Genomic DNA, 27,272 nt, shown 5'->3' on the forward strand with positions numbered 1-27,272 from the left:
TTTGCCTGTGCTTCACTGCTGCGTGCAGGCTTTGTCTAGTTGCAGAGAGCAAGGGCTACTCTTCGTTGCAGTGTTCTGTAGTTGGTGCTCGTGGGCTTAGTTGCTCCTCAGGATGTGGGATCTTCCCAGACCAGGAATTGAACCCATGTCCCCTGAATTGGCAAGTGGATTCTTAACTACTGGAATACCAGGGAAGTCCTATTTGTAGACTTTTTAATGATGACCATTCTGCCCAGTGTGAGGTCTCATTGCAGTTTTGATTAGCTTTTCTTTGATAATTAGTGATGTTAAGTATCTTTTCATGTGCCTGTTGGCCATCTGTATGTCTTATTGGAGAAATATCTATTTAGGTCTTTTGCCCCTTTTTCAGTTGGGTTGGCTTTTTTTGTTTGTTTTTTACTTGTGTGAGCTGTTTGTATATTTTGGAGATTAAGCCCTTACTGGTTGCATCATTTGCAAATATTTTCATTTTGTTTATGGTTTCCTTTGCTGTATAAAAGCTTATAAGTTTGATTAAGTCCTATTTGTTTATTTTGCTTTTATTTCTATTGCCTTGGGAGACTGACCTAAGAAAACATTGGTATGATTTGTGTCAGAGAATATTTTGCTTATGGTCTCTTATAGGAGTTTTATGGTGTCATGTCTTACATATAAGTCTTTAAGCCATCTGGAGTTTATTTTTGTGTAAAGTATAAGGGAGTGTTCTAACTTCTTTGATTCACATGCGCTGTCTTGCTTTCCCAAAACCACTTGCTGAAGAAACTGTCTTTTCTCCATTCTCTTGCCTCCTTTATTGAAGACTAATTGACTGTCAGTGTGTGGGTTTATTTCTGGGTTCTCTGTTCTGTTCCATTGATCTACATATCTGTTTTTGCGCCAATACCAGGCTATTTTGATTTATTGTAGGTTTGTAGTCTTGACGTCTGTAGTCTGAAATCTGGGAGGGTAATGCCTCCAGCTCTGCTCTGTTTTTTTCATTGCTTTGGCAATGCTGGAATTGCTTTGGCAATTCTGGGTTATGGATCCATATACATTTTAGGATTAATTATCCTAGTTCTGTGAAAAATGTCCTGGGACACTTGATAGCAAGTCCCATTAAATCTATAGATTGCTTTGGCTAGTATGGCCATTTTAACAATATTAATTCTTCCAATCCAGGAACATGGGGTATCTTTCCGTTTCTTTGACTCATCTTCAGTTTCCTTTATCAATGTTTTGTAGTTCTCAACATATAAGTCTTACGCCTCCTTGGTAAGGTTTATTCCTAAGTATTTTTTTTTTTTTTGATGCAATTTTAAAAGGATTTTTTTTTTTTACTTTCTGGTATTTGTGTAAAGAAATGCAACAGATTTCTGTATGTTAATCTTGTGCTCTGCTACCTTGCTGAATGTATCAGGAATTTTTGTGTGGAGTCTTTAGGATTCTCTTTATATAGTTATGTTATCTGCATATAATGACAGTTCTAGCTCTTCTTTTCCAATGTGGATATTTTTTAAATTTCTTCTGATTGCTGTGGCCAGGACTTCCAATACTCTATTAAATAGAACAGGTGAGAGTGGGCATCCTTTTTCCAGATTTTAGTGGGAGCGCTTGCAGCTTTTCACCATTGAGTATTATGTTGGCTATGGCTTAGTCAAAAATAGCTTTTATTATGTTGAGATATATTCCCTCTATGGGCTTCCGTGGTGGCTCAGCTGGTAAAGAATCTGCTTGCAATGCAGGAGACCCCAGTTCGATTCCTGGGTCAGGAAAGAGCCACTGGAGAAGGGATAGGCTACCCACTCCAGTATTCTTGGGCTTCTCTGGTGCTCAGCTGGTAAAGAATCAGCCTGCAATGCGGGAGACCTGGGTTCAATTCCAGGTTGAGAAGATCCCCTGGAGGAGGGCATGGCAACCCACTCCAGTATTCTTGCTTGGAGAATCCCTATGGACGGAGGAGCCTGGCAGGCTGCAGTCCATGGGGTCATAAAGAGTCGGACACGGCTGAGTAAGTATAGCACGTATATTCCCTCTATACTCACTTTGGTAAGAGTGTTTATCCGAATAGATGTTATAGCAGGGGGAATTCTGATCACTCCAGGCTACACGGTCAGCTTGGGGGTGGGGAATGGTCCCCTTGAGGGGCTTATTTATAATTGTAAGGTCTTGGTCCCAGAGTTACTGGTGTCAGCTGGTTTCTTTGACTGGACAACTCTGAGTGATTTGACAGCAGGCCCTAATCCCCAGAAAGCTACTGTCCTCTACACCAGATGACATGCTGGTGATTGCAGCCCTCTATCTGGAACTATGGGTGATGGGCTGGCCCCCTGAAGTGGGAGCAGGTAGACAGGAGCCTGCTATTTAGTCCAGCTCTTTCCATTCCTCACTGAGTTTGACCTCTCCTGCCACTACCTTTCTCCCCATTCCCACCTGAAGCAGGCATCTGGAATACAGTGCTCAGTGGGCAGGAGGAGCCAAGGCCAAAGGGGCAGGGTCCTTTCCCACTGGCTAGACGGGCTGGGAGGTCTTGTAGATTCCCACTTGAGCTCCAGCTCATCCCTGTAGCCAGTCAGGAGGGCGGGCAGGGACCCACATGCATCCAGAGGCTGGAGAGGCCATTGGTCAGGACTGCTGGCTCTGGGGTGAGGTCCCCTGCAAGGGTTCTCTCTGGGTACTTAAGAGTCTGGCTCTCACCTTCAACCATTCCACCACCAGCGTCCCTCACTTCTGGAAACCTTGGTTCTCTTTTTTTTCACCATCTTGGCCTTGGGGAGCTGGTCCTTTTTACTGTTCAGTTGTGGAGCTTACAGAATTCCCCAGCACACACGGTCACTCACTGTCCAGTGCCAGCCCACAAATAGCCACCAGAGCCTCAAGCATTGCCAGATGCTGTGTTTATTGGTCTGTTACACTGAAGAGTATAGTTTCTGAGCCAAAAAACATACACACTCTGCTCCTCACCAAACCAGAGTCACTAAGGCAGGCACACAAAGGCCACCATGCTTGGTGGAGGCCAAGGACTCATGGACGATGGGTGGGCAATGGAGCAGGCTGCCCCTAAACAGGCTGTGCCGTGCCCGGGGCTTGGGAGACTTTGTGGGATGCAGGGGGTTGCCGGACTCATTCCCATGTTTCTCAAAAGCAGGAAGTCTCCAGACCTCAGTGGTTGCTGGGCAGGCCCAGCTCCTGTGGCAGAGCGGCCTCCCGGCCCCAGAATAAGGACGATCCTGCATGTACTGATGAGGGGGGCAGTGGGGATGATGGAGCAAGCAGTATGACTAGGCCTGCCTGAGGTCAGGAGCTGGGCCCCCCTAGCACCTCTGTGAGTGAGGCTCCTCTAAGGGGGTTCCTGGGTCTCTAGCATCCTCGGCATCCTGAGAAGCACGTGGAAGGAAGAGCGAGCCTTGCTTCTTGCCAAGAACAGGCTGGGGAGATCCAAGCACACTCCCCTCCGCCTCAGGGACTCAGCAGATGCCGGGGACAGATGGTGGGCTGCCCGGGGCTCCAGAGCCTGTTCCTGAGAGGAGGCCGTGAAAGGACCGCCTCCTTAAAAGAATCACCCTGGGGTTCCTGTGCAGGTGCTTCTGCCACATTCCAGGTCGTTCTGCTGCGAAAGCATCACTCACACACAGTTTTCAGGGATGCATCTAATGCACGAAGCAGGAGCAGGGTGCTGAGTGACACCGTACAGATACACGTGGGTGCACTGTACAGGCTTGGCAGGGGGTGGCGGGGGGACGGTGCATGGGGTCACCTCGGGTGGCCAAAGACAGTGGCAGTGCTGCTAAGGTGGGTTGTTCCCACCAGGGCCCATGTTGTTGGGCTGTCCTGCAGTCTCGGGGGAGGGCCTGGGATGCAGCCCAGGTCTCCTGCATCCAGGACACACACCCAGACTGGCAGCTGTTCCGCCCGCCCCCTTTGGGGCCGGTGTGTGCACAGGCACTGGGCCTGCAGAGGGACGCTCACAAGAGGTACAGCCCAGGGTCCCCTCAACCCACCTAGCTGGGGCCCAGGCGACCACAGCCCTCCTAACTCTACAGGGCCCCAGGGAGGCCACAGGGAGCTGTCCAGGCTCAGGATGCCAGTGGCAGTGGGGCTGTCCCCAGGTATTTGGGAGGGGAGCAGAGTAGATGTCCCCCAAGGCAGTCATTCCCTGAGGCTGACCTCTCCCTTCCCAGCCCTGACATCAGGGCCTTCTGGCCCCTGCATCGGCCTGTGGGGCCAGCACTGCCCGGAGTCGGATCCCAGGCTCACAAGCACTTTGTTAGAACACAGTAGGGCAGGCGCGGGAGCTGGGGGCTGGGGCAGTCTTGGCTGCACCGCCCCTGCACCTTGCTGCGTGGGGCCCCGGGGCCGGGAGCCCAGGCTCTGGCGGGCGGCTGCCTCCTGGCCGCGGCCTCACTTGTTCTCTATGAGCGTCTGCACCTTGTGGACTAGGTCCCGGGCGATCCTCAGGATCTCCTGGGCGTCGTGATGCTCAGCCCGCTCTGGGGGAGGAGATACGGATAACTGAGTGGGGCTGGGGGCAGCAGTCTGGGAGGAGCCCGGGGTCCGCCCACCCGGTTGTATTTCCACCTGGACTCCTGACATTCCCTTACGGGCCGGGCCAGTATTCCTAAGGCACCCCTTACCCTGCCCAGGCCAGGAGTGGAAGCCCCCCCCCAACAGCCCTGCTGAGGCAGCCGGCACGGCCGAGTGGCTCCTACCGTTGAAGAACTTGATGATGTCAGTGAAGTCCATGTTGTTGTCTCGGATGATCTCTCGGTAGGCCTCCACCAGGGCCAGGGCGATGAACAGGACAAAGTGCTCCGAGGAGATGTGCCGGGCCGCCCAGATCACCTCCCACACAGCGAACACGTCCTCGTACGGCAGCTCTGGGGATGGCAACGGGGCTGAGACTCCACGGGTCGTCTCGTGCCGAGACAGAGCTCCAGGGGCCAGGTCCCGGGATGGGTACACCGAGGGAACCGGTGGAGAGGGCGGCTCCCAGGCAAGGCCCCGCCCTTCCGCTTATAGGTACCGCGCGCTACCCAATCGCGCCACTGGAGCTGGGTAGGCCCCGCCCTCCTCCGTGTTAGTTCCGGTACCCTGGCCTCCCGTGGAGGCCACCTCACACTAGAGTAGCTCTACTTCTATAGGCCTTGGTGCTCAGGAAGACTTGGTTTGAAAACAGTTCTGAAAACCATTGCCTTTGGGTGATTTTCAACCCCGGCTGCACTGCGGATTCACTTAATGGCTTTTGAAGTCACCACAATTAGTAAGTCCGGGGCTAGGTCAGGCCCAGGACTCCTCGGAGGGGTTCTACACTGCGGTGTGGGTTGAGAACCAGTGACTCTAGGGATGTCCCACTGCCCCGACCCCAGGCCCGCCCTCCAGCTCGCCTCTCACCTCTCTTAAAATCCAGCAGGAACCAGCGGTAACAGAAGTAGAAGTGGGTGTAGTCTCCATTCTGATGCATGAGTTCAAATAGCTCTGAGTCCAGGATCTGGTTTGAATGGAGAAAGGGCGCTGTACTGAATAGGTGCGGGTGCTGTCCCCAGCGCCCTGTACCCCCCACCCCCAGACCCCTCGGGTGCCCCCCCTGGCAGCTGCATCTGCCCCTCCTGTCTCCCTCCTGGGGCAGGGCTGTACCCTGTGGCCACACCCATCTCTCTGAGATGTCCTCTTTGGAATGATGCCATTTCCTGGGTGATTTCATCTTTGACGACACTACTCGCCAGAACGTTCACAAGCATAAGCATTCATATGCCAACACTCCTCCTCGACTGGTAAGGTTGAAAATGATGGGGTTTTGGGTTTTTTTATTTGTTTCTACCAGTTTATTGCTGCAACCCATCTCTCTCCACCCTCATGCATGGCGTGCTCAGTCATGTAACCCCATGGACTGCAGCCCTCCAGGCTCCTCTGTCCATGGACTTTTCCCGGCAAGAATACTGGAGTGGGTTGCCATTTCCTTCTCCTGGTTTTTATTTTTTAATGAAAGAAACTAAGCTTATACGTAAAACACATTTTAGGAGCACTCCCCAGCCTCCTGTGGATAATGAAAAAGCCCAGCACTGCCCCATCACTCACCCCAGCTTGCTGCAGACCTCACCTGGATAAGAGAGCGCATGTTAGCAAAGTGGGCGTCCATGGCACCCCCATTGGGGAAGTTCTGGCTCATCCTCTTCATGAGGTGGCTGAAACAGCTGTAGGCCAGCTGGTCTGTGGGGGAGGTGGGCGTGAGGCTGGCAGGGAGGGGGGCAGAGCTGGCTCACATTCCCCTCCCCATGCAGGCCACGCCATCCCCTGTTCCTTTCCCCAGCTTGGATTGGCCCAGGCGCAATCCCACTACCCTCTCCTCACCATTGTCCAGGACGACCAGGAGAGGTGCCAGCAGGTCGCACATGCCCTGCACGTAGCCCACGTCCAGATGCTCCCACACGTAGCTGAAACACCGGGCAGTCTCTGTGGCTGTGCACCGTCCTCCCCTCCCCTCGAAGACTCATGGGGAGATGACCCCTAGACCAGTCGGCTACCCGGAGGTCAGCCTTTCCTCCACCCTGATGCACTGGAGTGCTATATTTAACCATCCATAGCCACTGTCCTCAAGGCCCTCAGGTAGAGATGGACAAACCATCACCACCCCCAACGTGCTGGTGGGGACCAGCTGAGGCTTCCTGGAGAAGCATGGCTAAAGCTGAGATCTGAAAGGCCTCAAGAGTGACAGGAGGGGATACACACAGACATAGGGGGTTGATCGTGAGATGGGGACAGGGCAGGGGAGCAGGGCACTGCTGGGCCTAACGTTGCACAGAGCAGGGTCCCCGCCTCCCACCCAGCCTGGCCCCCAGTGGCACCTGCACATGACGTCTCGGAGCCGCTCGAGGTTGGGGGGTGTGAAGTACCAGTAGTTGCGGTCACATCGCTGCACGTCCTTGTCTATGCGGTGCAGGTTTAAGGCCACGGTGTCCAGTAATTCTATCTGGAAGAATGGAGGGCCCTGAGGGGTGAGTCGGGGGCCGGAGGTGATGCTCGAATAAAGGAACACAGCGAAGGCAGGGAGCCAAGGCCCTCGGAGCAGAGTCCTGTGGTCCTGCTGAGGGAGGGGCTCAGTGCCCCCCTCCAGGACAGTCCAGGCCACCCCGCCATCTGCCCCGGGGTCCCCAGCCTCTGGGGCTGCTGAGAGCAATGCCTGGGGAACAAGCACATACAGTGTAGGCAGCGGCGCACACGGCCGCGAGCTCCTCCCCGGCCTCCAGCTCGCCGGCCCGCGAGGCCTTCTCCTGGCCGGGTTCTTGGGGCTCGGAGACCTGGGCTTCGAGGACCATCCCGGCGGAGCCTTCCTCCCCAGCACCATCCTCCTCCTCAAAGCCCATCTGGCCCTCGTCTATGCTTGACTGGATGCCCGAGGTCACGGAGTAGTTGCGGGAGGAAGGCAGGCCCGAGTCTGGAGAGTCGAATTCCACTGACTGCTGCTCTACCATGGCAGTGCCCATGGGCCCCACCTCCGCCCCCGGCTCAGCCTCTGCTCTGGGGTCTTCGGGGCCCGGGGGCCTTGGAGGCTCCAGGTCATCCACAGAGACGAACACCTGTTGGAGAGGCGGGCGTGAAGACAGCGGGGCTCACACCTGCCCTCCAGCACTGCCTCTCTTCCAGGGTCAGAACCAAGAGGGACACAGAATTCTCCTTACATTCCCATTCCCACTCCATGGCTCCCCAGCACTGCCTCCCCGGGCGGGGAGGTGCCAAGCAACCCCTGTCCCACCCTCCGACCCAGCCGACCAGGCTCTGGGAAAACATGAAAACGCCGTCTCCAGCCCATCTGGCCTCACGTTGGTGAGAAAAAGTGTGAAGGGAGGAAGGGGGATGGAGGCCTGGACACTCGATGGCCAGTGTGAGTAAGTGACCCTGTACAAACACAGACGTTGTGGGCTGCCTCGGGCCGGGACAGCTTCCACAGTGTCGTGGTGTGGCCTTTGGGGCAGCCCAGGGAGGTGGCAGGCTGGAAGTGTTAGGAAAAACAAGTTCTTCCTTATTTTCAGGACTGAGCGTGCAGTAGTAGAACAAGGCAGGAAACCTCTCTAGCAAGTACCTCATCAGTTAGATTAGCTGAGGATAAGCTGAGGAGAAGGAAGAAGGAAAAAAGAAACACGATCTACTGATTGGGAATGGTCCACACACTCCCACAGACAAGTCACAGGGAAAAGAAGAGACATGTGGACGGTTTTGTCTCATTTTTCTATTTGGACTATGGAGGGGAGGGATGCTCAGAAGGAGTTTTCACTTTGGGCAAGAAGCACGAAGTGCTGTTGGGTTAGTGCTCATGAAAAAGGCTACTTGTGTCCACAAGCTAAGCAGCTGGGGCACTGGTTCAGACCCGGGGTTTAACAAAACCCAAAGCAGAAAGAGAATCTGTTCACAAACATGGGATTCAGAACAAAGACCATGGAAAGGAGAGGGTGCCTCGGCAGTTATATTTCTTTTTAAGTCTTCCTCCAACTTGAGTTTTTGGTTAATAGGAGTTAAGTAACAAGAATATACATTATCTAAAGAGGCAGTCTTAAAGAAAAAAAAAAAAACAAACATTAGTTAATAAAAGAATGTCCTGAAAAGTGAAACTTTTCAGTTCTAGTTGGGCCCAGCAGCCATAGATTGGGACTTGATGTTCACCTAAAATTCAGGGGTGATGTGGGAAGAACCACGCAGGCTCTTAGCTGGCTTCTCATGGTCAACTCTATAAGATGGGACTGCTCTGAGTGCACACTCGCCCCCAGTTTCAGCTCTAGGAGAAGCCTCTACAGTCAGAGGGGCTAGAGGGGGCACCAAGCCCCAGAGATGGGAAGAGAAGTCACTCATCCTGTCACTAGTGGATTTAGGATTGGAACCCAGGGAGGCCCACTCCTAGCCTCAAGGTCTCTCTACAAAGAGGGAAAAGTGTTGAAGTATTAGTCGCTCAGTCGTGTCTGACTCTTTGCAACCCCATGGACTGCAGCCTGCCAGGCTCCTCTGTCCATGGAATTCTCCAGGCAAGAATACTGGAGTGGGCTGCCATTTCCTTCTCCAAGGGATCACACCTGCGTCTCCTGCATTGCAGACAGATTCTTCACTGTCTGAGCCACCAGAGAAGCCCCAGAGAAGGAGGGCCTCCCTAATTCCCCATAAATCCACCCTCCTCTGCTAGTCCATTAGGACAGAACACAGTACGCCATTGTCATTTATTCCTGCAACAAGCCAGAGGAGCGGGGAGCAGGGGGACCGTCATCCTGTCTTTCAGTGGAAGGAAACAAGACACACGGACACGTGGAGGTGTGTGCTTCAGGGCCCCACTGCCCATGAGCAACAGAGGTCAGGCCTACAGCGCTGGCGGCCCCGCCCCCGGCCCCCAGGTCCCGTCGGGCTCACGTCATTGCTGATGGTGGAGTCTCGGTGGACGAGGCGCTGCACGTGGCTGTCGATGCTGCTGCCCGAGGAGAACTTGGTGAGTGTGGCCGGGTGAGCCTCCCGCTCCCGCTGCCTCACCACCACCTCGCAGGCCTTCCACTCCGCCAACACCCGCTGGTACCTTGCTGCCACCACTGTGTCCACCTGTGCTCAGACCACAGCGTGACCATGGCGGGGAGGGGCGCACCATGCCCCCCTGGGCGGCCGTCCTCCCGGGACAGCCGGAGACTCGGGTCAGGCCCGGGGGTGAGGATGGCGGGGCCGCTCTGCCCTGTCTCTTTCGGGCTGGGAAGAGACCGAGGTTTCCAAGGCGCCTCCTCCCCGGGTTCCCCTGGCCTGGCTCCCTGCCTGTGTGCCCATCCTCCCCCTCACCTGCTCCATCTCCTTCTTGCTCATGCCAAACTTATAGTGGCCAAGCAGAAACGGCCAAACGTCCTGACGGATCTCATGCTCCACGCCTCCGTAGTAGACCTGCCGCAGCAGCTCCAGCTCCTTGTAGTTCTGAGGGACCCAGGGAGAAGACTGTGTGGGCCAGCCGGGCGACCCCATGCCCTGGACAGCCGGGGCCAGGACCAAGGATGTGTTCAGACAGCTCTGGGACCATCATATCCCTGCACTGCCCAACCCCCGCAGGCCAGAGCTGGACGAAGATCTACTTCAATCCCTCCAGGGCAGGAAAGGAGCCTGGAGAGATGCAGAGGGTCTCCACAGGGCAGTGGAGTCACGCAGAAGCAGAGAGGACTCCCTGTCTGGTCTCTTTCCCGTGGAGACCACAGGCCTGGTTGTCCGAGACTGCACCATGACCCCTGTACTCCAAGGCCATCCGTCCTGGCCTGTCACCTCTGAGCCTGCACCACATTTCACCCAAACGCCCTTTGGTCTGTGAAAGCCACTCGCAGAGCACAGTGGTCAGCTCTCACTGTGGCCTCCCGCCCAGCCACCCCAGAGCCGGGTAGCCCAGAACACGCACCTTTTCGTCCTTTTGATATTTGCTCCACACGTCCTTGGTGAGGCCCCCCGAGGCCCCTGGGGGCCGGGTGGGCGGGACGATGTTGGGATGCACCAGCACTGACAGGTGTGTGCGCACCGTGGACAGGTGGCGGCAGTAGGCCAGCCCTGCGGGGGGCAGAGGGGGAGCTGGGAGGCTCTGACCCTGTGTCCCGGTGCCCGCCCCCGCCCTTGCCCCCTCCCCCAGCGGCCCCACCTCACCCCACACTCACAGCCGTAGAAGGCCCGGGACACGATCTGCCTCTTCATGCTCTCACACAGCAGCCTGAGGGGCAACCTGTGGGATCAGCCTGGCTCAGGGCTGCTCCTCTGGCGGGAGTAGTGAGAAGGGAGGACCTTTGGGCTCAGAGGGGCAGGTGAGGGGCTTGGGTGGTGCAGGGAGCAGGATCTACAGCCCAGGAACATGTCAAGGGCTCCCTGGCCTTGCCAGCTACTCTAGGTAGAGCTGCCGGGGGCCCAGCCTGGTCCCCAACCACACCGGGGATCTTGGGCAACTAACTTTGCGTTAGTACATCTTGGTGTCCTCGTGTGAAAATGGAGAGAGCCATCTGAGGGTCAACAGGCGTAACAGGGTTAGGATGAAGTTTCAGGGGAAAAAGCAGCCAGTGAAAGCATCAATAGTGGGCACATGGCCCTCTCACAAATGCCATGCACACACCGTTCCTGGTAACATGGCAGATGCCCAGACACCTGCTGAAGCATCCTCAGACGTCAGCCTGACGGCGGGATCCAGGTCCACCCTGGGAAGAGGAGCTCCAGATACCGAGCACTTGCCCGGTGCCAGGCACAGCTCTGGGCACTCACGTGCGTTGTATACCTCATTCAGTGCTCATAGGTACCTTAGGGAACAGGGGGTATTATCTCCATTTCACAGATGAGGAGACTGAGGCTCAGAAACATAGGAGCTCAGAGAGACTCAGTGACTTGGCAGAGCCACGTGGGGAACAGAAGTGAAATTAGAACCCAGGTGTGTCCAACTCAAGACCACCCCATGTCAGGCAAGTGACATGGGCCCAGACCGACACACATACTCAGACGCACAGGCCCACTCACCGGTCTGGTACACAGCTGCAGTGGCTGGTGGGCGCATACGGGGAGCTGCTGGTGGAGCAGGAGAGGCAGGAGGAGCCCTGGCTGCACAGGGGCTGTAGGTGCCAGGCTGGCAGGCTGGGCCCAAAGCCCTGCATCTCGATCATGTCGCCAGCATCTGAGGGTGGGAAGAGGGCCACGGTCAGGGCCTTGCCAGTCTCCTCCCCCAAGCACCCTGCAGCGTGCCCACCTTTGTGCCCAGAGCTGCAGCATGAAGTCGCCTTTTGGTGGAAAACCACAGGGGTGGTGCCTGCCTGTCCCAGGGTCCAGAGCCCAGAGATGGAAGTGGTGGAGAGAGAGAGAGAGGGTGCCTGACTCTTCCCACCTGGACTTTCTGAGCGTGATACGGTACTTTCACTGAGTCATGGATGACTGTCTATCCTCTTGGTTTTGCTATGAGCGATGGGATAGACACTTGTTTTTCTAGAGGGAGGAGAAAGAAAGAGAAGGAACAAGAAAAGCTTGAGCTCTCTGAAATGCTGCCAGCTGGCTTGGCCTGCCAGGATTCAGCCTGGTCCTCTTAAGCAAACTCTCGGATATACAGGAAGATGCCTGGAACACTGTGATCTCTGAACCTTCCCATGCCAAGAGTCTCCACTGATCAAAGTCCCTGAAGAACCCCTGAGCCACTAGTCCTGGTCCACAGACCTCATCCCTCTGAGGGTTCTAGATCTGGTGGCCAGTGGCTAAGGAGGAGCAGGTGCCCGTGCTGCCAGCTCAGCAGTGGGCAAGTTCTCCGCCCCTGCCCAGCCTGACTGCCCTCGGCACAGTGGCCTCCTGCAAACACACAGGTGAGCTGGCAGGAAGGGCAAAGCTCCCACACAGTTCCGCCACCCAAAAGAACATGCTGCAGAAGACAGCTCCTTGGACATGTTTCCACCACCGCAGACCAAGCCTCCTCAGCTGGCCCAGCTAGTCTGAAGCAGAACTCAAGATCTCTGAGAGCTTCGAGGGCCCACGTGGGGCGGGCACCGCTCACTCACGGTGGGGGGGACGACTCTGGCAGGTCCGGTGAGCCACAAAGATGAAGCAGAGTGAGGGCAGAAAGTGAAAGGACCAGGAGAAGACGCCAAGGGGGAGGGAAAGGACCAAGAAGCCTGAAGAAGACAAGGAAAGAGAGAGGGAGAGGGAGAGTGCTGTGTGTGTGTATGATAAAGAGACTTCTTTCAAGCAGTAGTTTCTTTCTGCACATTACGGCCTGGGCCCTGGGCTGCTGTGAGTCTGGGGCAGACTCCAGCTCTGGGCGTGCTCTGGCGGGCAGGACTAAGCTGACCCCCTCCAGTCCCCTCAGAGGCGGCCCTGTCTGGGCCCCAGGGGCTCTCTTTCCAGATCCATAGCTGGGATTTTTTTTTTCGATATCTGGCCCTTCAGCTCCACCCGGAGGCAAATTAAGGGAACACACTGGGGGGGGGGGCGGGCTGCGGCTCTGGGAGGGAGGGTTGCAAGCCATGCCTGAGATTCTGGGAAGAAGGAGGAGGAGGGGACAAATGCAGGTGGGATGGGGCAGGAGCCCAGATCAAGCCCCTGAGGCAGGCAGGAGAGAGGCCCGTGGTGGGGGGAGGCAGGGGAGGGGTGGCAGAGGGCCCAGCCAGGTAGGCAGCAGGCAGCAGCAGGTGGGCAGGCGGGGTGTGGAGGGGTGCCAGGTGTAGAGGGTGGGCACACAGGAAAACGAGCTCATGCCCAGAAAGCAGGGCCCAACCAAGGCAAGTGTCCTGGGTCAATGCTCTTCACCTTAATTCTCCAGGAAGGAGCTGAGCCAGCCAGCATCGAACACTGCATCTCTGAATTAACCCAGTGCAGACAGCTGGAGCTCTGGAGTGACTGGGCAAGGGGCAGCAGGCTAGACGGGGAGGGTCTGCTGGGCCAGCTTTGACTCTGACTCTCTCCTCTGAGCATGAGGAAAGTTTGAAGCGAAACTATTAGGGTGGTCGAACCCCACAGCCCCTAAGACTCCGAGTGAAAGGTGCCTGGCCTGGAGCAGAATTAGAGTGAACAGCATCTCTGCTCGGTGGGGAGACAGCCAGGGGAGAGGGAGAGGGAGGGGGAAGGAGGAGAGGGTCTGGACCCCCGCCACTTGATTCACATGCACAAGTCAAGCATGTTGCAGGCCTGGAAAGCAATGGCTAGCAGAACGGACTCAACAGTGTTGTCATTATGGACTGGAGTGGAGGTGGGGCTCCCATACCATCCCCCCAGCCACCTGAGGACACTGCTCACACACCTCCTCCCCTTTCTCAGGGGCTGGGGTCGGGGGCTGTACACTGGGTTGGCCTGACCCCTGAGTTCCCCAAGACGATGCTCAGACAAGCCCCTGAGGCCCCTGGACCCTCTGAGTTTCTCTGACCCTGGAGGCCTCAGTTCTCAGAGCATTGTCATCTCCACGACCACCAAACAGGGGCTCTACGGGGACACTCCCAGCCTTCAGCTTGACTACCATTTGTGGGGTGAGAGGGGGCTCCCCGACCCTCCTCACCTAGCCTTCCCACACTGCTCCAAGTCAGCTAACCTGGAAATGAGCATCAGCACCAGGCACAGGTCTGCAAGGAAAGTCCAAGTGGCAGGCCAAATGCAGGCGGTCAGCGTGGGAAGTGAGGTTCCCCCAGTTCCTACCAGCTGGCCTGGGGGGTTCCACTGGAGGGCTGGGAGGGGGGCAGGCACAAGGGCAGGGATGTGGCAGGTAAGGGGGCAGCCGGCAGGCTGGGCTGAGGGTGTGCTAGCTGTGTTCTAGGCCATGGACACGGTTGCCCATTACAGGCGTGGTGGCCAAGCTCAGGAACTGGATTCTTTGGTAGAATTTTGTATAAGGAGAGTGTCGCATATTCCTGAATACCCTCTGTGAAAGTGGAAGTGAAAGTCGCTCAGTCATGTCTGACTCTTTGCGACCCCATGGACTATACAGTCCATGGAATTTTCCAGGCCAGAATACTGGAGTGGGTAGGCTTTCCCTTCTTCAGGAGATCTTCCCAACGCAGGGCTTGAACTCAGGTCTCCTGCATTGCAGGTGGATCCTTTACCAGCTGAGCCACAAGGGAAGCCCAAGAATACTGGAGTGGGTAGCCTATCCCTTTTCCAGCGGATCTTTCTGACCCAGGAATTGAACCAGTGTCTCCTGCATTGCAGGCGATTCTTCACCAACTGAGCTATCAGCGAAGCCCCACATTCCCTGTGTAGGGTCAGGGAAAGGGGAGAAGGAATTACTCTGTGGCCGGGGGGTGAGGGGGAGAGATAAATTAGGAGTTTGGGATTAACATATAAATATATTACTATATGTAAAATAGATAAGCAAGGACCTACAGTATAGCACAGGTGACTACAGTCAATATTTAACAATAACCTATAATGGAAACTAATCTGAAAGAGAATATATACATATATAAAACTGAATCACTTTGCTGTGTACCTGAAAGTAACACAACATTGTAAATGGTTTAAAAAATAAAAACAAATAAAGAAGAAGAATGGTAGGGAATTGTTCAAGTGGATACAGGGAAGCATAAACAAACTGGAAGATATTTTTGTTAACAATCTGCCTCACAAACTCTGTGTGTGTGTGTGTGTGTGTGTGTGTGTGTGTGTGTGTGTGTGTGTGTGTGTGTGTGTGTGTGTGTGTGTGTGTGTGTGTGTGTGTGTGTGTGTGTGTGTGTGTGTGTGTGTGTGTGTGTGTGTGTGTGTGTGTGTGTGTGTGTGTGTGTGTGTGTGTGTGTGTGTGTGTGTGTGTGTGTGTGTGTGTGTGTGTGTGTGTATTTCATAGAAATCTATTGACCTCAAAGCTCTGGCTATGCTGTCTGCAGGTGAATGTGACCATGTATAGCAATCAAGCCCCCTGCACCAGGGCAACAGAATCAAAGGGTTCCATGTCTGCATTAAGGTCTGATGGAATAGAGACGGGCTGACTTTCATCCTGGACAGTGGATTGTCTCAAGTTTCTTTTCCTACTTGTTATATAAACCCCACCCTCATCTCCTAAATGTTGGGGATTATATATTTAATTGGTCATTCTTAGAGTACAGAAAGGGCTTCCCAGGTGGAGCTAGTGGTAAAGAACCCGCCTGCTAATGAAGGAGACATAATAGTCTGGGGTTCAATCCCTGAATCAGGAAGATCCTTTGGAGGAGGAGGGCATGGCAACCCACTCTAGTGTTCTTGCCTGGGAAATCCCCATGGACAGAGGAGCCTGGCGGGCTATGGTCGGACATGACTGAAGTGACTTAGCACACGTGCGGAGTATAGAAAAGATATAGAGATGAAGATTTTTCCACTAGCTCCTATGTGGACATAATATATATTTTTAATGAAAAAAAATAAGAAAGAAATGAATCTGTGGCATGGGAATGCTTCCCCTCAGATCTGAGAGAGGTGGCCTCAGCCCTTCAGAACCAATCTTACGTGACCTGGGCCTCACTGGTCCCCTGGCCAGTGCCTCTCCACCAGTCGAGCTCTGCCCCAAGATGACTGGTGACCAGAGAAGCTGTGGGCACTGTCCTGTCATTTCCAGTAAAGGGGTCTTTGTAACCCTGGACTCAGGTCCCTGAGGGCGGGAACACAGCTGTCTGATATCTTTGGCACAGATATTTCTAGATTTCATGCTAAAGTGCTAGCTGCGTCAACTGAGCCCTGGGTCTCTCTCCACGGTGGCCCCAACCCCTCCCCTGACCACAGGTGACTCCTGTCCCCATGAGCTGTCCAGCCCCTAGCCCTGCCGAGGGGGGCCTTCTCTTACTGTCCTGTTTCCATTAAGTCGGGAGTCAGAGGCACGGGCGTCTTTCCAGACAGTGGGAGAAAGAGAAAGGGACACCGTCTTGGGTTTATCAGCATGACCCACCCCCGGAGCGAGAACAGGCTCAGAGAGCCATTCATTCCCAGGAGGGAACCAGATAATCAGACTTCCCACCAGGGAATCTCTAATCTCCTCCCTCTCGGGTGGGAGGCCTCCCCTCACAGGTTCGATGGGGAACCCAGAGCCGGCTGCCCTTGGTCCTTGTCCCTCTGGCTGGCGCCTCCTTCCACCCTCCCTGATCTGCCTCCTGGGTGCAAGTCCCGTAATGCCAACACTGCCATCTGAGCCCCTGCGGTGGGTGGCAGGTGGGCCCGGGGGGTTGGGGCGGGGCAGGAGGAAGGGGTGGATCAGGGAGATGGGGAGGGATAAAAACCTTTCATCGGATTGGGAGCTGTGAGGTTCCGCGAGCAGATCATTGAGAGCATCGCGTGTAGTTTATCCTCCTCTTCCTCATCATCGTCCACCGAGGCCGCGCGGCTGGCCGCTAGGTGGTGGTAGTTAATAGTGACTGCTCAAAGAGAACACCAGAGACGCAGAGGCGTGAGGACCCTGGTCCCAGGGCAGGAGGGTCCGGACTCCCTCCTTACGGAGTCTGGGGTTGCCTTGAGCCTGCAGGGCGTGGAAGAGGGGACCGGAGAGCCTTTTGATGAGTTACTGGGGAAAGGATGGAAGCAAGTGAGGGCAGCTACAGAGCTCACTCTTGAAGGATGCCCTCTCTAGGAAGAGCAGAAGAGAGAGAACTGATGGGGGTGGTCAGGGTAGTGAAAGATAGGGGCTCCCCGGCCCTGCATGGCCGAGGCCGGGCATGACTGTTGGCAGATGGATCCCCGTCATTCTTCGGCTCGTGTCATGGTCAGGCTGAACCACATCTGAAGGTCACCCTAAAATCCCCCTCTTCAGACTGAAAATCCAATCTTCCCAGGCCTTTCTGGAGCTGCTCACAAAGAGCCTGAGTCATGAGTCACCCCACTGGGCTTCCGCTCCTTGAGGTGACCGCAACTGGGAAATGACAAGACTCGAAGAGGGCAAGTGGAAGCTGCAACAACTGGGCCAAGCAAGAGCCCTAGATTAAGCGCCAGGTCGGCAAACACGGCTGGCCAAAGCTGCATCTCCTCCTTGGCAGGCACACCTGGGAGGGGAGGGCCCCACACCTCCTGCCCTCCACAGTGGTCGGGAACACGCGCTGTGGCTGTGTGTTTGCAGTCTGCACAGTCTGTCCACTAATACAGGGACCACTGGTCAACAACTTGTTGACACGAGTTAGCGCATCTTGGGAGCAGGTGGTCTGGCTGGCAATACATGCTCTGGGCTGGCACATTCCCTGACCTTACCCCCAAGCTCAGCGAGTCTGGCCAGAAGAAACCCATGGGCAGTGCTTGTACCCGGTGCTCATGTGTTGGTGATGCTCACAGCGGTGCTCTGACCAGAAAGGGAGCTCGGGGGTTGGTAGATGCTCGTGGATCAGCCCCCTGGGGCCCAGAGGGGTTACGTCCGGGTGGGGCAGGACCCACGAGAGCCAAGCCGACTTTCAACCCCCGGCCTCCAGAAGCCCCTTGTAGCTCCAAACCTCACCCTAGATGCCTCCGACTCCCACCATTGCCCCCGCATCAGTAGCAGGTTGGGGGAGGGGCCTGGCTAGAGCAGAGTCAGGGAACAATCTACACCTACAAATTGTCCACAAGGCAGCGCTAATCCCGCACCCAGCCTTCCCTATGGGGGTCAGATGGCAGGCTGAGGAGAAGCGGAGAGTTCCCCACCTTCTATTTCTAGTCTCGCCACATTTTTTCCCCTGGGGCAGGGCATGAAAGGATGGCCAAGTGAATACTGAACAGTGACTTCTGAGCCAAGAGACCTGGGGTTACAAGGTGAGGAGAAGACAGCTAGACAGACAAGAGGCTACTTCTCAGAGGGATGGTTTGTAGGGGGACAGGTCCCGTGCGAGGCTGAGCGACAATCTGGCTGGGTCACCCCAGCCTGGGCAGTGGGCCCTGCCGGCCGCCCCCTACCCCAACCCCGGGTGACACTGGACCTCCCACCACTTGGAGCCCCCCTCTCTCTTCCTCCTGAGTGAGGTTTGAGACACTCACTGTGCTCGTGCCTGTGGCCCGGGTAGATGATCCGGAACACATAGTCAGTCGCTCGCCCGGAGCTCATGTCCTCTGCGTCCACGGATCGCAGGCTGCTGCGCTTCCGTAGCCTGGGGAACACCTTCCCCTGTAGGGGTAGGGTGGGTGGTCAGCCTGCCCCGGGTGGGGTCTGATGCAGGAGACCCCCACACTGCTGCGAAGAGCTCCATGTGGGGAAGGATGGGGGACCGGGGTCGGGGGGGGCGGGAGAGAACCCAGTCCCTACCTCCCCGCGCCTGGAGGTACCTTCCCCTGCTGGGTCCAGAGTGGGGGCTCCAGCTGCCCTCGAGGCAGAAGGCCATTCTCCAGGCAGGACAGGAAGGATAGCAGGTGGCCCCCTTGTGGGAAGTGCAGTGGGGGCCTCTGGATGCCATCCTGGCTCACCAGCACGAGCGTGCCGCCGCTCTCTGGGGGTGAACATGCACCAGTGAGGCTGGGGGGAGGGCCTGGAGCCAGGGGCCGGCGGGAGGGGGACAGGAGGTATGTGGGCCGCGTGGCCTCTCCCCACTCACCCCTGTGCCCAGCACAGGGGAGGCTCACTTTGCTGGTGGCAGTGGATGCAGACGATCTGACTGAAGGGCACGACCAGGGCGTAGTCCCAGTAGACGCTGCGGAGGAACCAGGTTGGTGTCACTGTGCCCCAAGACCTGCCACCCCGCCAAGATGCCGTGAGACTATCCAGAGGATAGCGTGACTGTGGCTGAGAAATGACCTCGGCTAGTCGTGTCCCCCTGGGCCCCGTGCCGTCCTCGTAGCAGAGAGCCTGGCAGTTGCAGCTGCCCAGAACTTGGCTCAGACAAACCTCTCCGTGCCCAGGCCTGGCTCGGTCTGAGAGATTCCGGGAACCTCTCCAGGCAGCCTCTCCCTGCAATTCTTGGCTTCGGGTAAGAAGTGAGGCCTGCCCCCTGGAGCAGGCTGAGTCTCTCCATGCCCTCCCCGCCAGGGAGCAAGCCCCAACTCCCTTCCCTGGCTCCTGGGAGGGGGTCTCAAAGCCCTCACCTCTTTTCCAGCTCAGAGTCCCCCAGAGTCCCGTTCATGAGCTGGTTGGGGGTCCACTTCAGAGTGAGGCTCTCTGCAGACTGGTGCAGGGAGAGGTAGCCAGGGACAGCTTCCATGTCCTCCTTCTACAGACAGGAGACACACAGAGGACAGAGAAGATGAGGGCCTGAGAGGCTCCTGGGATGGCCTGTGGAAGAGGAGCCCCAGGTGGGTTCAGGGGAGGCCAGGCTGGGCCAGTCACAGGGCCTGGGCCTGGGGACCGGGAGGAAGCAGGGGAGTCATGTGCCACCTGCAGATGTGGGCACCTCCTTTCCCTGCCTGGCTGGGGCCACACACCTGAGCCTCTTGGCTGTCGGGTGTATCCGGGTCAGTCATACCCAGACTGGGTGTTCACCCTGCCTGTTGGCCACCATTCCTGCCCCCGGAAGGCCTGGTCTCAGTGGGCCAGAGCCGATGCCATTGTGGCTCGTGTCAGCTCAAGGCTGGGTGTGAGGCATGTGAAATGAAGCCTCTTAAGGAAGGACTGAATGTGGCTGGAGGTCTGGGTCCCTCGGGAAGAGGGAGAGGTGGGGGGCGTTCAGCTCCCCTACCGGCTGCACCAGCACGTTGTTCTTGCCGTAGAGCAGCCGGGCCCTGGAGTTCTGGTGCAGTGACTCCACATACTCGCGGGCACAGGCAGCGAGCCTGTCCTCTGACGCACTGCCGCTTGAGTGTCGCTTTCGGATCTGCGCACAAAGTCACGGCTCGGCCCCCGGCCTGGGGAGGTCAGTGTGGGGGCCAAGGACCCCGAGGGTCCTTCCTGTCCCCAGTTTGCCCTCGGCCTTGGACCAGCTCTGTGCTCCTAGCATTTATGTAAGAGCCAGTGTGGGGAAGGCTCTCCCGGGCTGGCCACTACCTCCTGTATCTGCCAGGAGCACACAGGCTGGCTGCCCTCGCCACAGGCCTGGGGGCCCATCCTGGGTGAGCATGGGGTGGGAAGAGGGACACCTACTCCTAGGGCTGGGCGCTTTGCGGGGGAGTCCTGGCGATGCGGGGGACCCCGGATACGGTGTCTCTGGACCAGCTCATCAGCAGAGGGGTCGGTCCAGTAGTGGTCGGCTGTCTTGAGCTTGGTATACTCCAAGGCACAGGGTCCCACTGTGGAGACAGGGACCACCAGCTCGGGGGTGGCCCCTTGGCACCTGCCCTGGAGACCCCGCTATGGGCCAGCACAGGCCTCTCTGATCCCAGGCTTACCTAGAAGAGAGGCCAAGATGGGGCCAAACACAGGGTCTGCCAGTAACGCCTCCTTCTCGTAGTACTTGCTGCCAGAAAAGAGACAGACAGGGTGACTGCAGGACTCTGGGCCTCTTTCCAGGGCCGTCAAGCTCACCAAGGAGACACATCCCCACAAGGACCCAATCCATGTCGTCATCAAGCAGCAACAAGTACACAAGGGCTGAGCTTTGTGGGCGGCCTGGAGCGGTCCATGCTTTCAGGGTGCTACGGGAATGGCACATGCCTATAGACCATGGTGGGCAGTCAGGCACCGGGGTGGGAGTGCGGGGGGTGGGGGTCTCAGGGAAGGGCAGTCACCTGCAGTTCTCCACCAGGTACTGCACGACCTTGTCTAGCACTTTCTCAATCAGCGCTGTGCGCACCCATATGTGCTTCAGGGCCTGCAGGCTGAGGGCTGGGGCCTTCCCACTGGCAGAGCCCTGTCTCCGCAGAGTCTCCTGGTTGCCCGCCAAGGGTTTCCTGCAAAGAGAGGGGTGGGCTCCAGGAGTGTGAGGGCTCGGAGAGCAAGCCGCAATGCAGACTGGTGGCACTGGGAGCCGAGTCTGCTGCCACAAGACGAGAACCCAGAGGACTGACTGGGAGGACGGGTTGGAGATGAAAGGGCCACCCCCTCCACCACCACCCTTAGTCTGGCCCCTCACCCGAGAGGCCCTTGGAAATGGAACGAGCAGAAGGGAGGGGCGGGGGGGTGGGTGGGAAGCCCAGGGCTCACCTGCCCTCCGCTTGCTGCTGTAGCTCCTGCACCTTGTGGCAAATCTCCCCGGCCGCTGGGCACGTCTTCCCCACCTTGGTAAACAGGGCTGCTATCTTGTCACTGCGTAGGAAGCCAGCAGCGCGGCGCCTCAGCTGATGCAGGAGGCAAGCCTCCACCGCACCTGGGCCACAGAGGGGACGGCAACTGAGCCTAGGCAAGACGGGGAGAGGGAGAACACCTCCTCCCTCATACCTGTGGAGAGCACAGAGGCAAGGACCGACCCGGGCGAGGACTGGGGGATGCGGTTCAGGCTTAGGCGGGCCATGGAGGTACACCCCAGCCTCCTTCCAAAGTGCTCCCGCCTGTGCCCCTGCTCCTGCCCGCCCAGAGTGGACCCCTGGGGGCTTTGACATGCCACTCCATCCCTGTCCCCTCCCACCACCTGGCCTGGTGTGTCATGCCTCCTGTATGTGGCATCGTCCTGAGGCTCTGAGGACAAAGCTGCCAGGGTGGGTTGGCATGGGTGACTCCACCCCTGCCGAAGAGGGCAAGCGCGGACAGCACCCCCAGGACAGGGGACAAGGGGAGCACACAGCCCAGCAGCCCTCCTGGAGAGCACCAATGATGCGGTTGCTAAGGAATGAGGCGCTGGAGAAGGAGCTGAAATATTGATGAAGCCACTGCAGAGATCAGATCTGACAGCGGCCCTGAATTATTGATGAGCCCTGCAGGAGTGAGAGATTTCTCCTCCCCATGCAGGGAGGGCTTCCCTTCATTCATTCACGTTTTTAGGGGCTAGGCCTACTCTCTCCGTCTGGACGCTGCTTACAGCAGACAGGCTCCACAGGAAGCAAAGAAGGGCATGGTGAGGGAGGGTGGGGAGCTGCCCTGGGCACAGACAGATGCTAAAAAGAAATTAGTGTGGAGGTATGGGAGAGGAAGGAGCTTGGCTGTGACTGAGGCCAAGCTGATTGTTTTACAGCTGAGGAAAGAAAGGCCCTGAAAGGGGAAGAGGGCGGATTCGCATCACAAAGTGGCAGAGATGGGAGGAGGAGCCAGGGCCCCAAATAATGGGCTGAGCTCCTTTCACCTCCTCCAGGTGTGTTGGGGGTGGGGGCTCACAGGTGGGAGGAGGTCTCCCCTTGCCTCACGTGTTCTGCTTTCACAGGGACTGGACTGGAGGTGGGCTTCCCAGGTGGCGCTAGTGGTAAAGAATCTGTCTGCCAACGCAGGACACACAGGTGGGTTCGATCCCTGATTCAGGAAGATCCCACAGGCCTTGGAGCAACTAAGCCCGTGAACCACAACTACTGAGCCTGTGTTTTAGAGCTTGGGAGCTGCAGCTAATGGAGCTGGTGTTCCAAAACAAGAGGAGCCACCGCAGTGAGAAGCCCACACACCACGAGAGAGTAGCCCCTGTTCCCTGCAACCAGAGAGAAGCCCGTGCAACAACGAAGACCCAGCACAGCCAAAAACAAATATATAAATAAATCTTAAAAAAAAAGAAACCAATCTGCATCTTGAAAAAAAAAGCCTGCACTTTGGAAATAACCACTGAAAGCAGTGGCTGTCACCTAATTTTTGCCTTCACTGTTATGGTCACTGCTGTCCTGTAAGTTTTGTTTGGCTGTCTCTTGCACTGAGGGTGAGAAGTTTAGAGAGTCCCTAGGGCCAACTTGGAAGCCGGCCAGCTCAATGAGAGTGGTCCCAGGGGAGGGGAAGTTAGTGCCCCTGCCCTCCTGGGAGTTCAGGCCTGGGAGACGCAGCCTTTCCCTCCTGCCATATTCATACATCTGTGAGCACGTGTGTACACAGACAGGTGTATCTACAGGTGTCATGTGTGTATAGGGCATATGGGGGAATCTTCGCTTCGGTGTCACATGCTCCCCTCTGTGGCAGGTCCCTGGAGGTCCTATGTAGCCCTGGGGCAGGGAGCACAGAGTGACCCTTTAGTCCTAGTCTCTTGGTCCTGCTGCAGCTACGTGCCCACACCTGGAGGAAGGTGGTGACCATTTCCCGGGGTGGCAGTGCCCGTTCAGAGCGGGAGAAAAGCAGAGAGGAACAGGAACCAGGGTGGCAGCAGGCGGCACCAGTCCTGCAGGGGATCGAGCTCCTAGGTGATGTGACTAATTGCCAGGGTAATGAGTCATTAGCTTTCCTATCTTCCCCAGGTGACCGCCACACAGCACAGTGAAGCCAGGCTGGGGAGCTGGGGATGCAAGCAGCGGCCTGGCCTCACTCAGCCTGCCAGGCAGTCTCTGGGCACAGGGCTGCGGGTTCTCTGGGGGTGGGCAGAGGCGTGCTTCCATAATCACCGTGAGTAGGGAATGCTGAGAGAAGAACAGCACACCCGGTGCCCCCACTCACCCTGCGGCCCTGAAGTGCCTCCTGTGAAACCCAGGCAAGGTGCCAGGCAACGTCTGCAGCGGGAGAAATCCCTCTCACCTCTCTACCTTCCAAACAAAGTAATCAACCCTCTGCCAAAGTAACACTCTCTGCCAGGTGTTCCTAGTCCGAGTCCCCAGGCTCCTCAGTCAGGACTTGTTAGACCACACTACACCTCCCCCATTCCCAAAGGACTGAACTTAGCAGAGGAGGAGTGCATGCAATGAAAGATGTTATCGTGTGCAGTGCGTAGGCAAAATAAGATCATAACACTTATAATAATTGAGAATTACTCTCCTGAGAGGGTCTGTGGATGGGCTTCTGGACTTTCCAGAGAGCTCCTGACTTTGCACACAGAATCATCGGCCTGCTCCCACATGCATAGGTGGGTGGTTCTTTTCTGGATAAAGAATCCTTGACTTTTGGTTTCTAAAAGGGGTCTCTGACCCCAGAAAATTTTAAAACCCCGCTGTAAGACTTCTGGGTTGAGCAGAATCACAGACATGTCCACTGACCGACACCCACAGAGATGCAAGCACGAAGACCCGCCTGGTCCCTCCCCGTGTACAGTGAACCCACACTCAGAGCTGCAGCTGCAGAGCCACCAGCAATAATGTCCAACTCTCCAGCTGTCCACACTCCCCAGGAGGGCCTCTCACAGGCCATTAAGCTCCTCTCCACAGGGGAAAGGCTACACAGAAGCCTCTGGAGGAGAGGGCCCCGGCAAGGAGACACCCATCACAGCCAAAGCACCAAGTCAGCCAGAACTATCCCCCTTCTGACTGAGCTGTCCCAGCCCTGGTCCCCCAGCTGTGACATGAAGGCTTCAGAAGCCCTGTCCCAGGGTTCCTAGTACCACCTGCAGCCACCCTGGATGCCCGCAAAGATGGGAGACACCATCTTGATAGTCGTTCAGCTCATTTCATGTAAGAAAAACACATACTGATTAAGAACAAATCGACACTGTTACTGTTTCTGGTGACTGGTTGGGATGGAAGCATTTGGGTGAGTGAATTGAAGCAGAGAAACAGACATGACTCAACAAGCTGGATCCTCTCACTCCCCACCTATGGTAGCCTTTGGAGCTGCGGTACCAGAGGGGCCCAGGGTACCCTCTCTACTCCGTCATCCTACTCCACTGACAGCAAGCCTCAGGGAACTGCTGTCAGTGAGCCAGGATGACAGAGTAGAGAGGGTACCCTGAAGCAACTTCGCACGCACACATGCACGCACGCATGCACGACACATTCATACAGTGTAATTACAATGCCACTCTGAAAAAGGGTGAGGATGCTCTCTAGGAGCTAAGAACAGAAAAGTCTTCAAAAGAGACCTTTGGATTACAAAAAGGGTGGGGTAAACAAAAAACACAATTCTTTTACGACTAGGATAAAAAACTCTGGAAGGAGGCACAAGAAGCAATATAGTCTTGATTTTTGAGCCAAGTTACTGATTCAAAATAATAATAATTGCATCATGAAAGGATGCCAGAGATTCTCTCCATCCGGGAGGTGAATTGTCATACAACTCAGAAAGGCTCGGGATCTGTCCATGGGCACCCCACCCTTCACCAGCTCTCAGCAAATAGGGTCTGCAGGTAGTTTGGTTCCCCACTCTTACAGGAGCACCCGGGCTCTGCTTAGGGAAGCCACTGGTGATTTGAGCTGCACAGGGACCGAGAAACAATTCCATGGGCTGAGAGAAGCTCAGGTGTCTCAGGAGCCCACAAGAATGGACTAAAGCCAGTGGGGCTTCTCTGGCGGTTCAGGGGTTAAGACTCCTCACTTGCACTGCAGTGGGTGTGGGTTCAGTTCCTGGTTGGGAACTAAGATCCCACATGCCATGAAGCACAGCCAAAAAAAAAAAAAGAATGGGCTAAAGCCATGGCTGCCCAGGAAATGCAGCAGTGGGCAGTGAGAAGGGTCCTCAATCAGCCCTGGGTCCTCAGAAACAACCCCGGCTCTCACATGCACATCCACAATTAAACTGTGTTCAGCAGCCAAGGGGCCTGGACAAGCCCAGTACAGTTATAGGGGGGCCCACTGAACAGCCTTCCGAGAATGACGCCAGTTGGCTGAGGTGGAGGACACGGCGTCCAGAGTTAGCACAGCTTGACGTGAAGGCTGGGCCCGAGGTGGGAGGGGTGGATAACGGGAGCAGCAGGTGTGTTCAGTGCCCCAGCCCCCACCTCCACCAGCTGCCATCTGTGCATCGGGCAAGTTCAGCCTCCGAGTGAGGAGTGTTAAACAGGTGGCTGGTTTGGGGCCTGGAGTTTTGGGGGGACTTAATTCAGAGCAGAATTTTTAAAAGTCTTGGAGGGCGGAACCAAGATTTCTAGGAGAGGAGCAACCCCCCTGGAGATAGAAGGTTGGGTAGGATGGGCGGCCTCCTTTCACACAGTGGATGAAGTGGGCAGAGCAAAGAGGTGAGGTGTGGCATCACACGACTCTCCCCTCCCCACTTCCCTGGCCGGCTATTTCCACCCAGGGATTTATAACAGCTGCCTCCACACGGAATGAGCATTTCTATGGTAACGACGGTACATTTTCCCTCCTCCTGCACTGGTGATGCTGGCTGTTTGCTTCAGCTTTGTGTGTTGGGGGGATGGCATTCAGCCTTGTGCAAAGCCCTAAAACAAGAAAGCAACTCTCCCATCCAGACTTTCACTGGGAGGAGACAGCCCTTCCCCGATATTCCGGAATTACACAGGTGAAGGAAATGAAATTCATCCTGCACATACCCATCTTCCTTGTCCTTCTGGGGATGCAGGGCAAAGTCCATGTGCAGAGCTCACACTGGCTGTCCAGGGAGCCAGGCCAGTGCCAGCCACACCCAGCTCAGCAAGGGACCCACTGCCTTAAGGACATCAATCCAGCAAACCTCCCTTCTCTTCCCTGTATCTTTCATTTATCCCTATTAGATACTTTCCGTTTGTATATAAGGGCTTCCCAGGTGGTGAAGTGGTAAAGAATCCACCTGCAATGCAGGAGATGCAGGAACCCAGGGTTTGATCCCTGGGTCAGGAAGATTCCCCGGAGTATGAAATGGCAACCCACTCCAGTATTCGTCCCTGAAAAATTCCAAGGACAGAGGAGCCTGGTGGGCTACAGTCCATGGGGTTGCAAAGAGTCAGACACCGTTGAGTGACTAACACTTCCCAGTATTCTTGCCTGCAAAGTTCCATGGACAGGGGAGCCTGGCAGGCTATAGTGCATGGGGGTCACAAAGAGTCAGATGCAACTGAGTATGCATGCATATTTGTAAATAAATATTCTGTATTTTCTTCAATTAAAAAAAAACAATCCACCACCTCCCTTGGCCCTGTATCCTCACTTAGGTATTAAACCATTTAGCTGCTCCCCTTTATGTAACATCTCTCAAGAACGTGGTGTATGTGCCACACAGCTGGATGTTGTGGTGACTGCTGTGCCAGGTCATCTGGGGCTGTCTCCCTGAGGAAGGGCTTGGTCTTGATCTCCAGGGAGAGACTCCGGGTGCCCTTCCTGGGGGCGGT

The 27,272-nt window shown here is 56.1% G+C and overlaps 1 protein-coding gene across 8 annotated transcripts in view; it reads right to left on the reverse strand.

Moving 5' to 3' along the window:
* Window positions 1-2,858: 2,858 nt before the first annotated feature.
* Window positions 2,859-27,272, reverse strand: part of SGSM2 (small G protein signaling modulator 2) — a 37,727-nt gene continuing 13,313 nt past the window's right edge. Inside the window, exons 3-25 of one of the 8 annotated variants that reach the window (XM_081580013.1) lie at window positions 21,392-21,554; window positions 20,977-21,138; window positions 20,638-20,705; window positions 20,393-20,538; window positions 19,992-20,126; window positions 19,402-19,526; window positions 18,943-19,010; window positions 18,649-18,809; window positions 18,364-18,490; window positions 16,650-16,784; window positions 11,464-11,617; window positions 10,623-10,687; window positions 10,373-10,518; window positions 9,775-9,903; window positions 9,524-9,546; window positions 9,364-9,418; window positions 7,173-7,550; window positions 6,819-6,943; window positions 6,325-6,407; window positions 6,074-6,183; window positions 5,368-5,464; window positions 4,686-4,853; window positions 2,859-4,466 (exon numbers count right to left, since the gene is read on the reverse strand). In XM_081580013.1, the coding sequence (XP_081436139.1) occupies window positions 4,378-4,466; window positions 4,686-4,853; window positions 5,368-5,464; window positions 6,074-6,183; window positions 6,325-6,407; window positions 6,819-6,943; window positions 7,173-7,550; window positions 9,364-9,418; window positions 9,524-9,546; window positions 9,775-9,903; window positions 10,373-10,518; window positions 10,623-10,687; window positions 11,464-11,617; window positions 16,650-16,784; window positions 18,364-18,490; window positions 18,649-18,809; window positions 18,943-19,010; window positions 19,402-19,526; window positions 19,992-20,126; window positions 20,393-20,538; window positions 20,638-20,705; window positions 20,977-21,138; window positions 21,392-21,554 (2,912 nt within the window). In that variant the 3' untranslated portion in view covers window positions 2,859-4,377. Of the gene's footprint in view, window positions 4,467-4,685; window positions 4,854-5,367; window positions 5,465-5,610; window positions 5,745-6,073; window positions 6,207-6,324; window positions 6,408-6,818; window positions 6,944-7,172; window positions 7,551-9,363; window positions 9,547-9,774; window positions 9,904-10,372; window positions 10,519-10,622; window positions 10,688-11,463; window positions 11,618-16,649; window positions 16,785-18,363; window positions 18,491-18,648; window positions 18,810-18,942; window positions 19,011-19,401; window positions 19,527-19,991; window positions 20,127-20,392; window positions 20,539-20,637; window positions 20,706-20,976; window positions 21,139-21,391; window positions 21,555-27,272 lie in introns of all 8 variants that reach the window. The other 7 variants (XM_081580012.1, XM_081580016.1, XM_081580015.1 and 4 more) reach the window with 7 other exon arrangements.

The sequence above is a fragment of the Giraffa tippelskirchi genome, chromosome 3, assembly GCF_054371585.1.
Source record: "Giraffa tippelskirchi isolate mGirTip1 chromosome 3, T2T-mGirTip1v1.2.pri, whole genome shotgun sequence".
NCBI classification, from domain to species: Eukaryota; Metazoa; Chordata; class Mammalia; order Artiodactyla; family Giraffidae; genus Giraffa; species Giraffa tippelskirchi.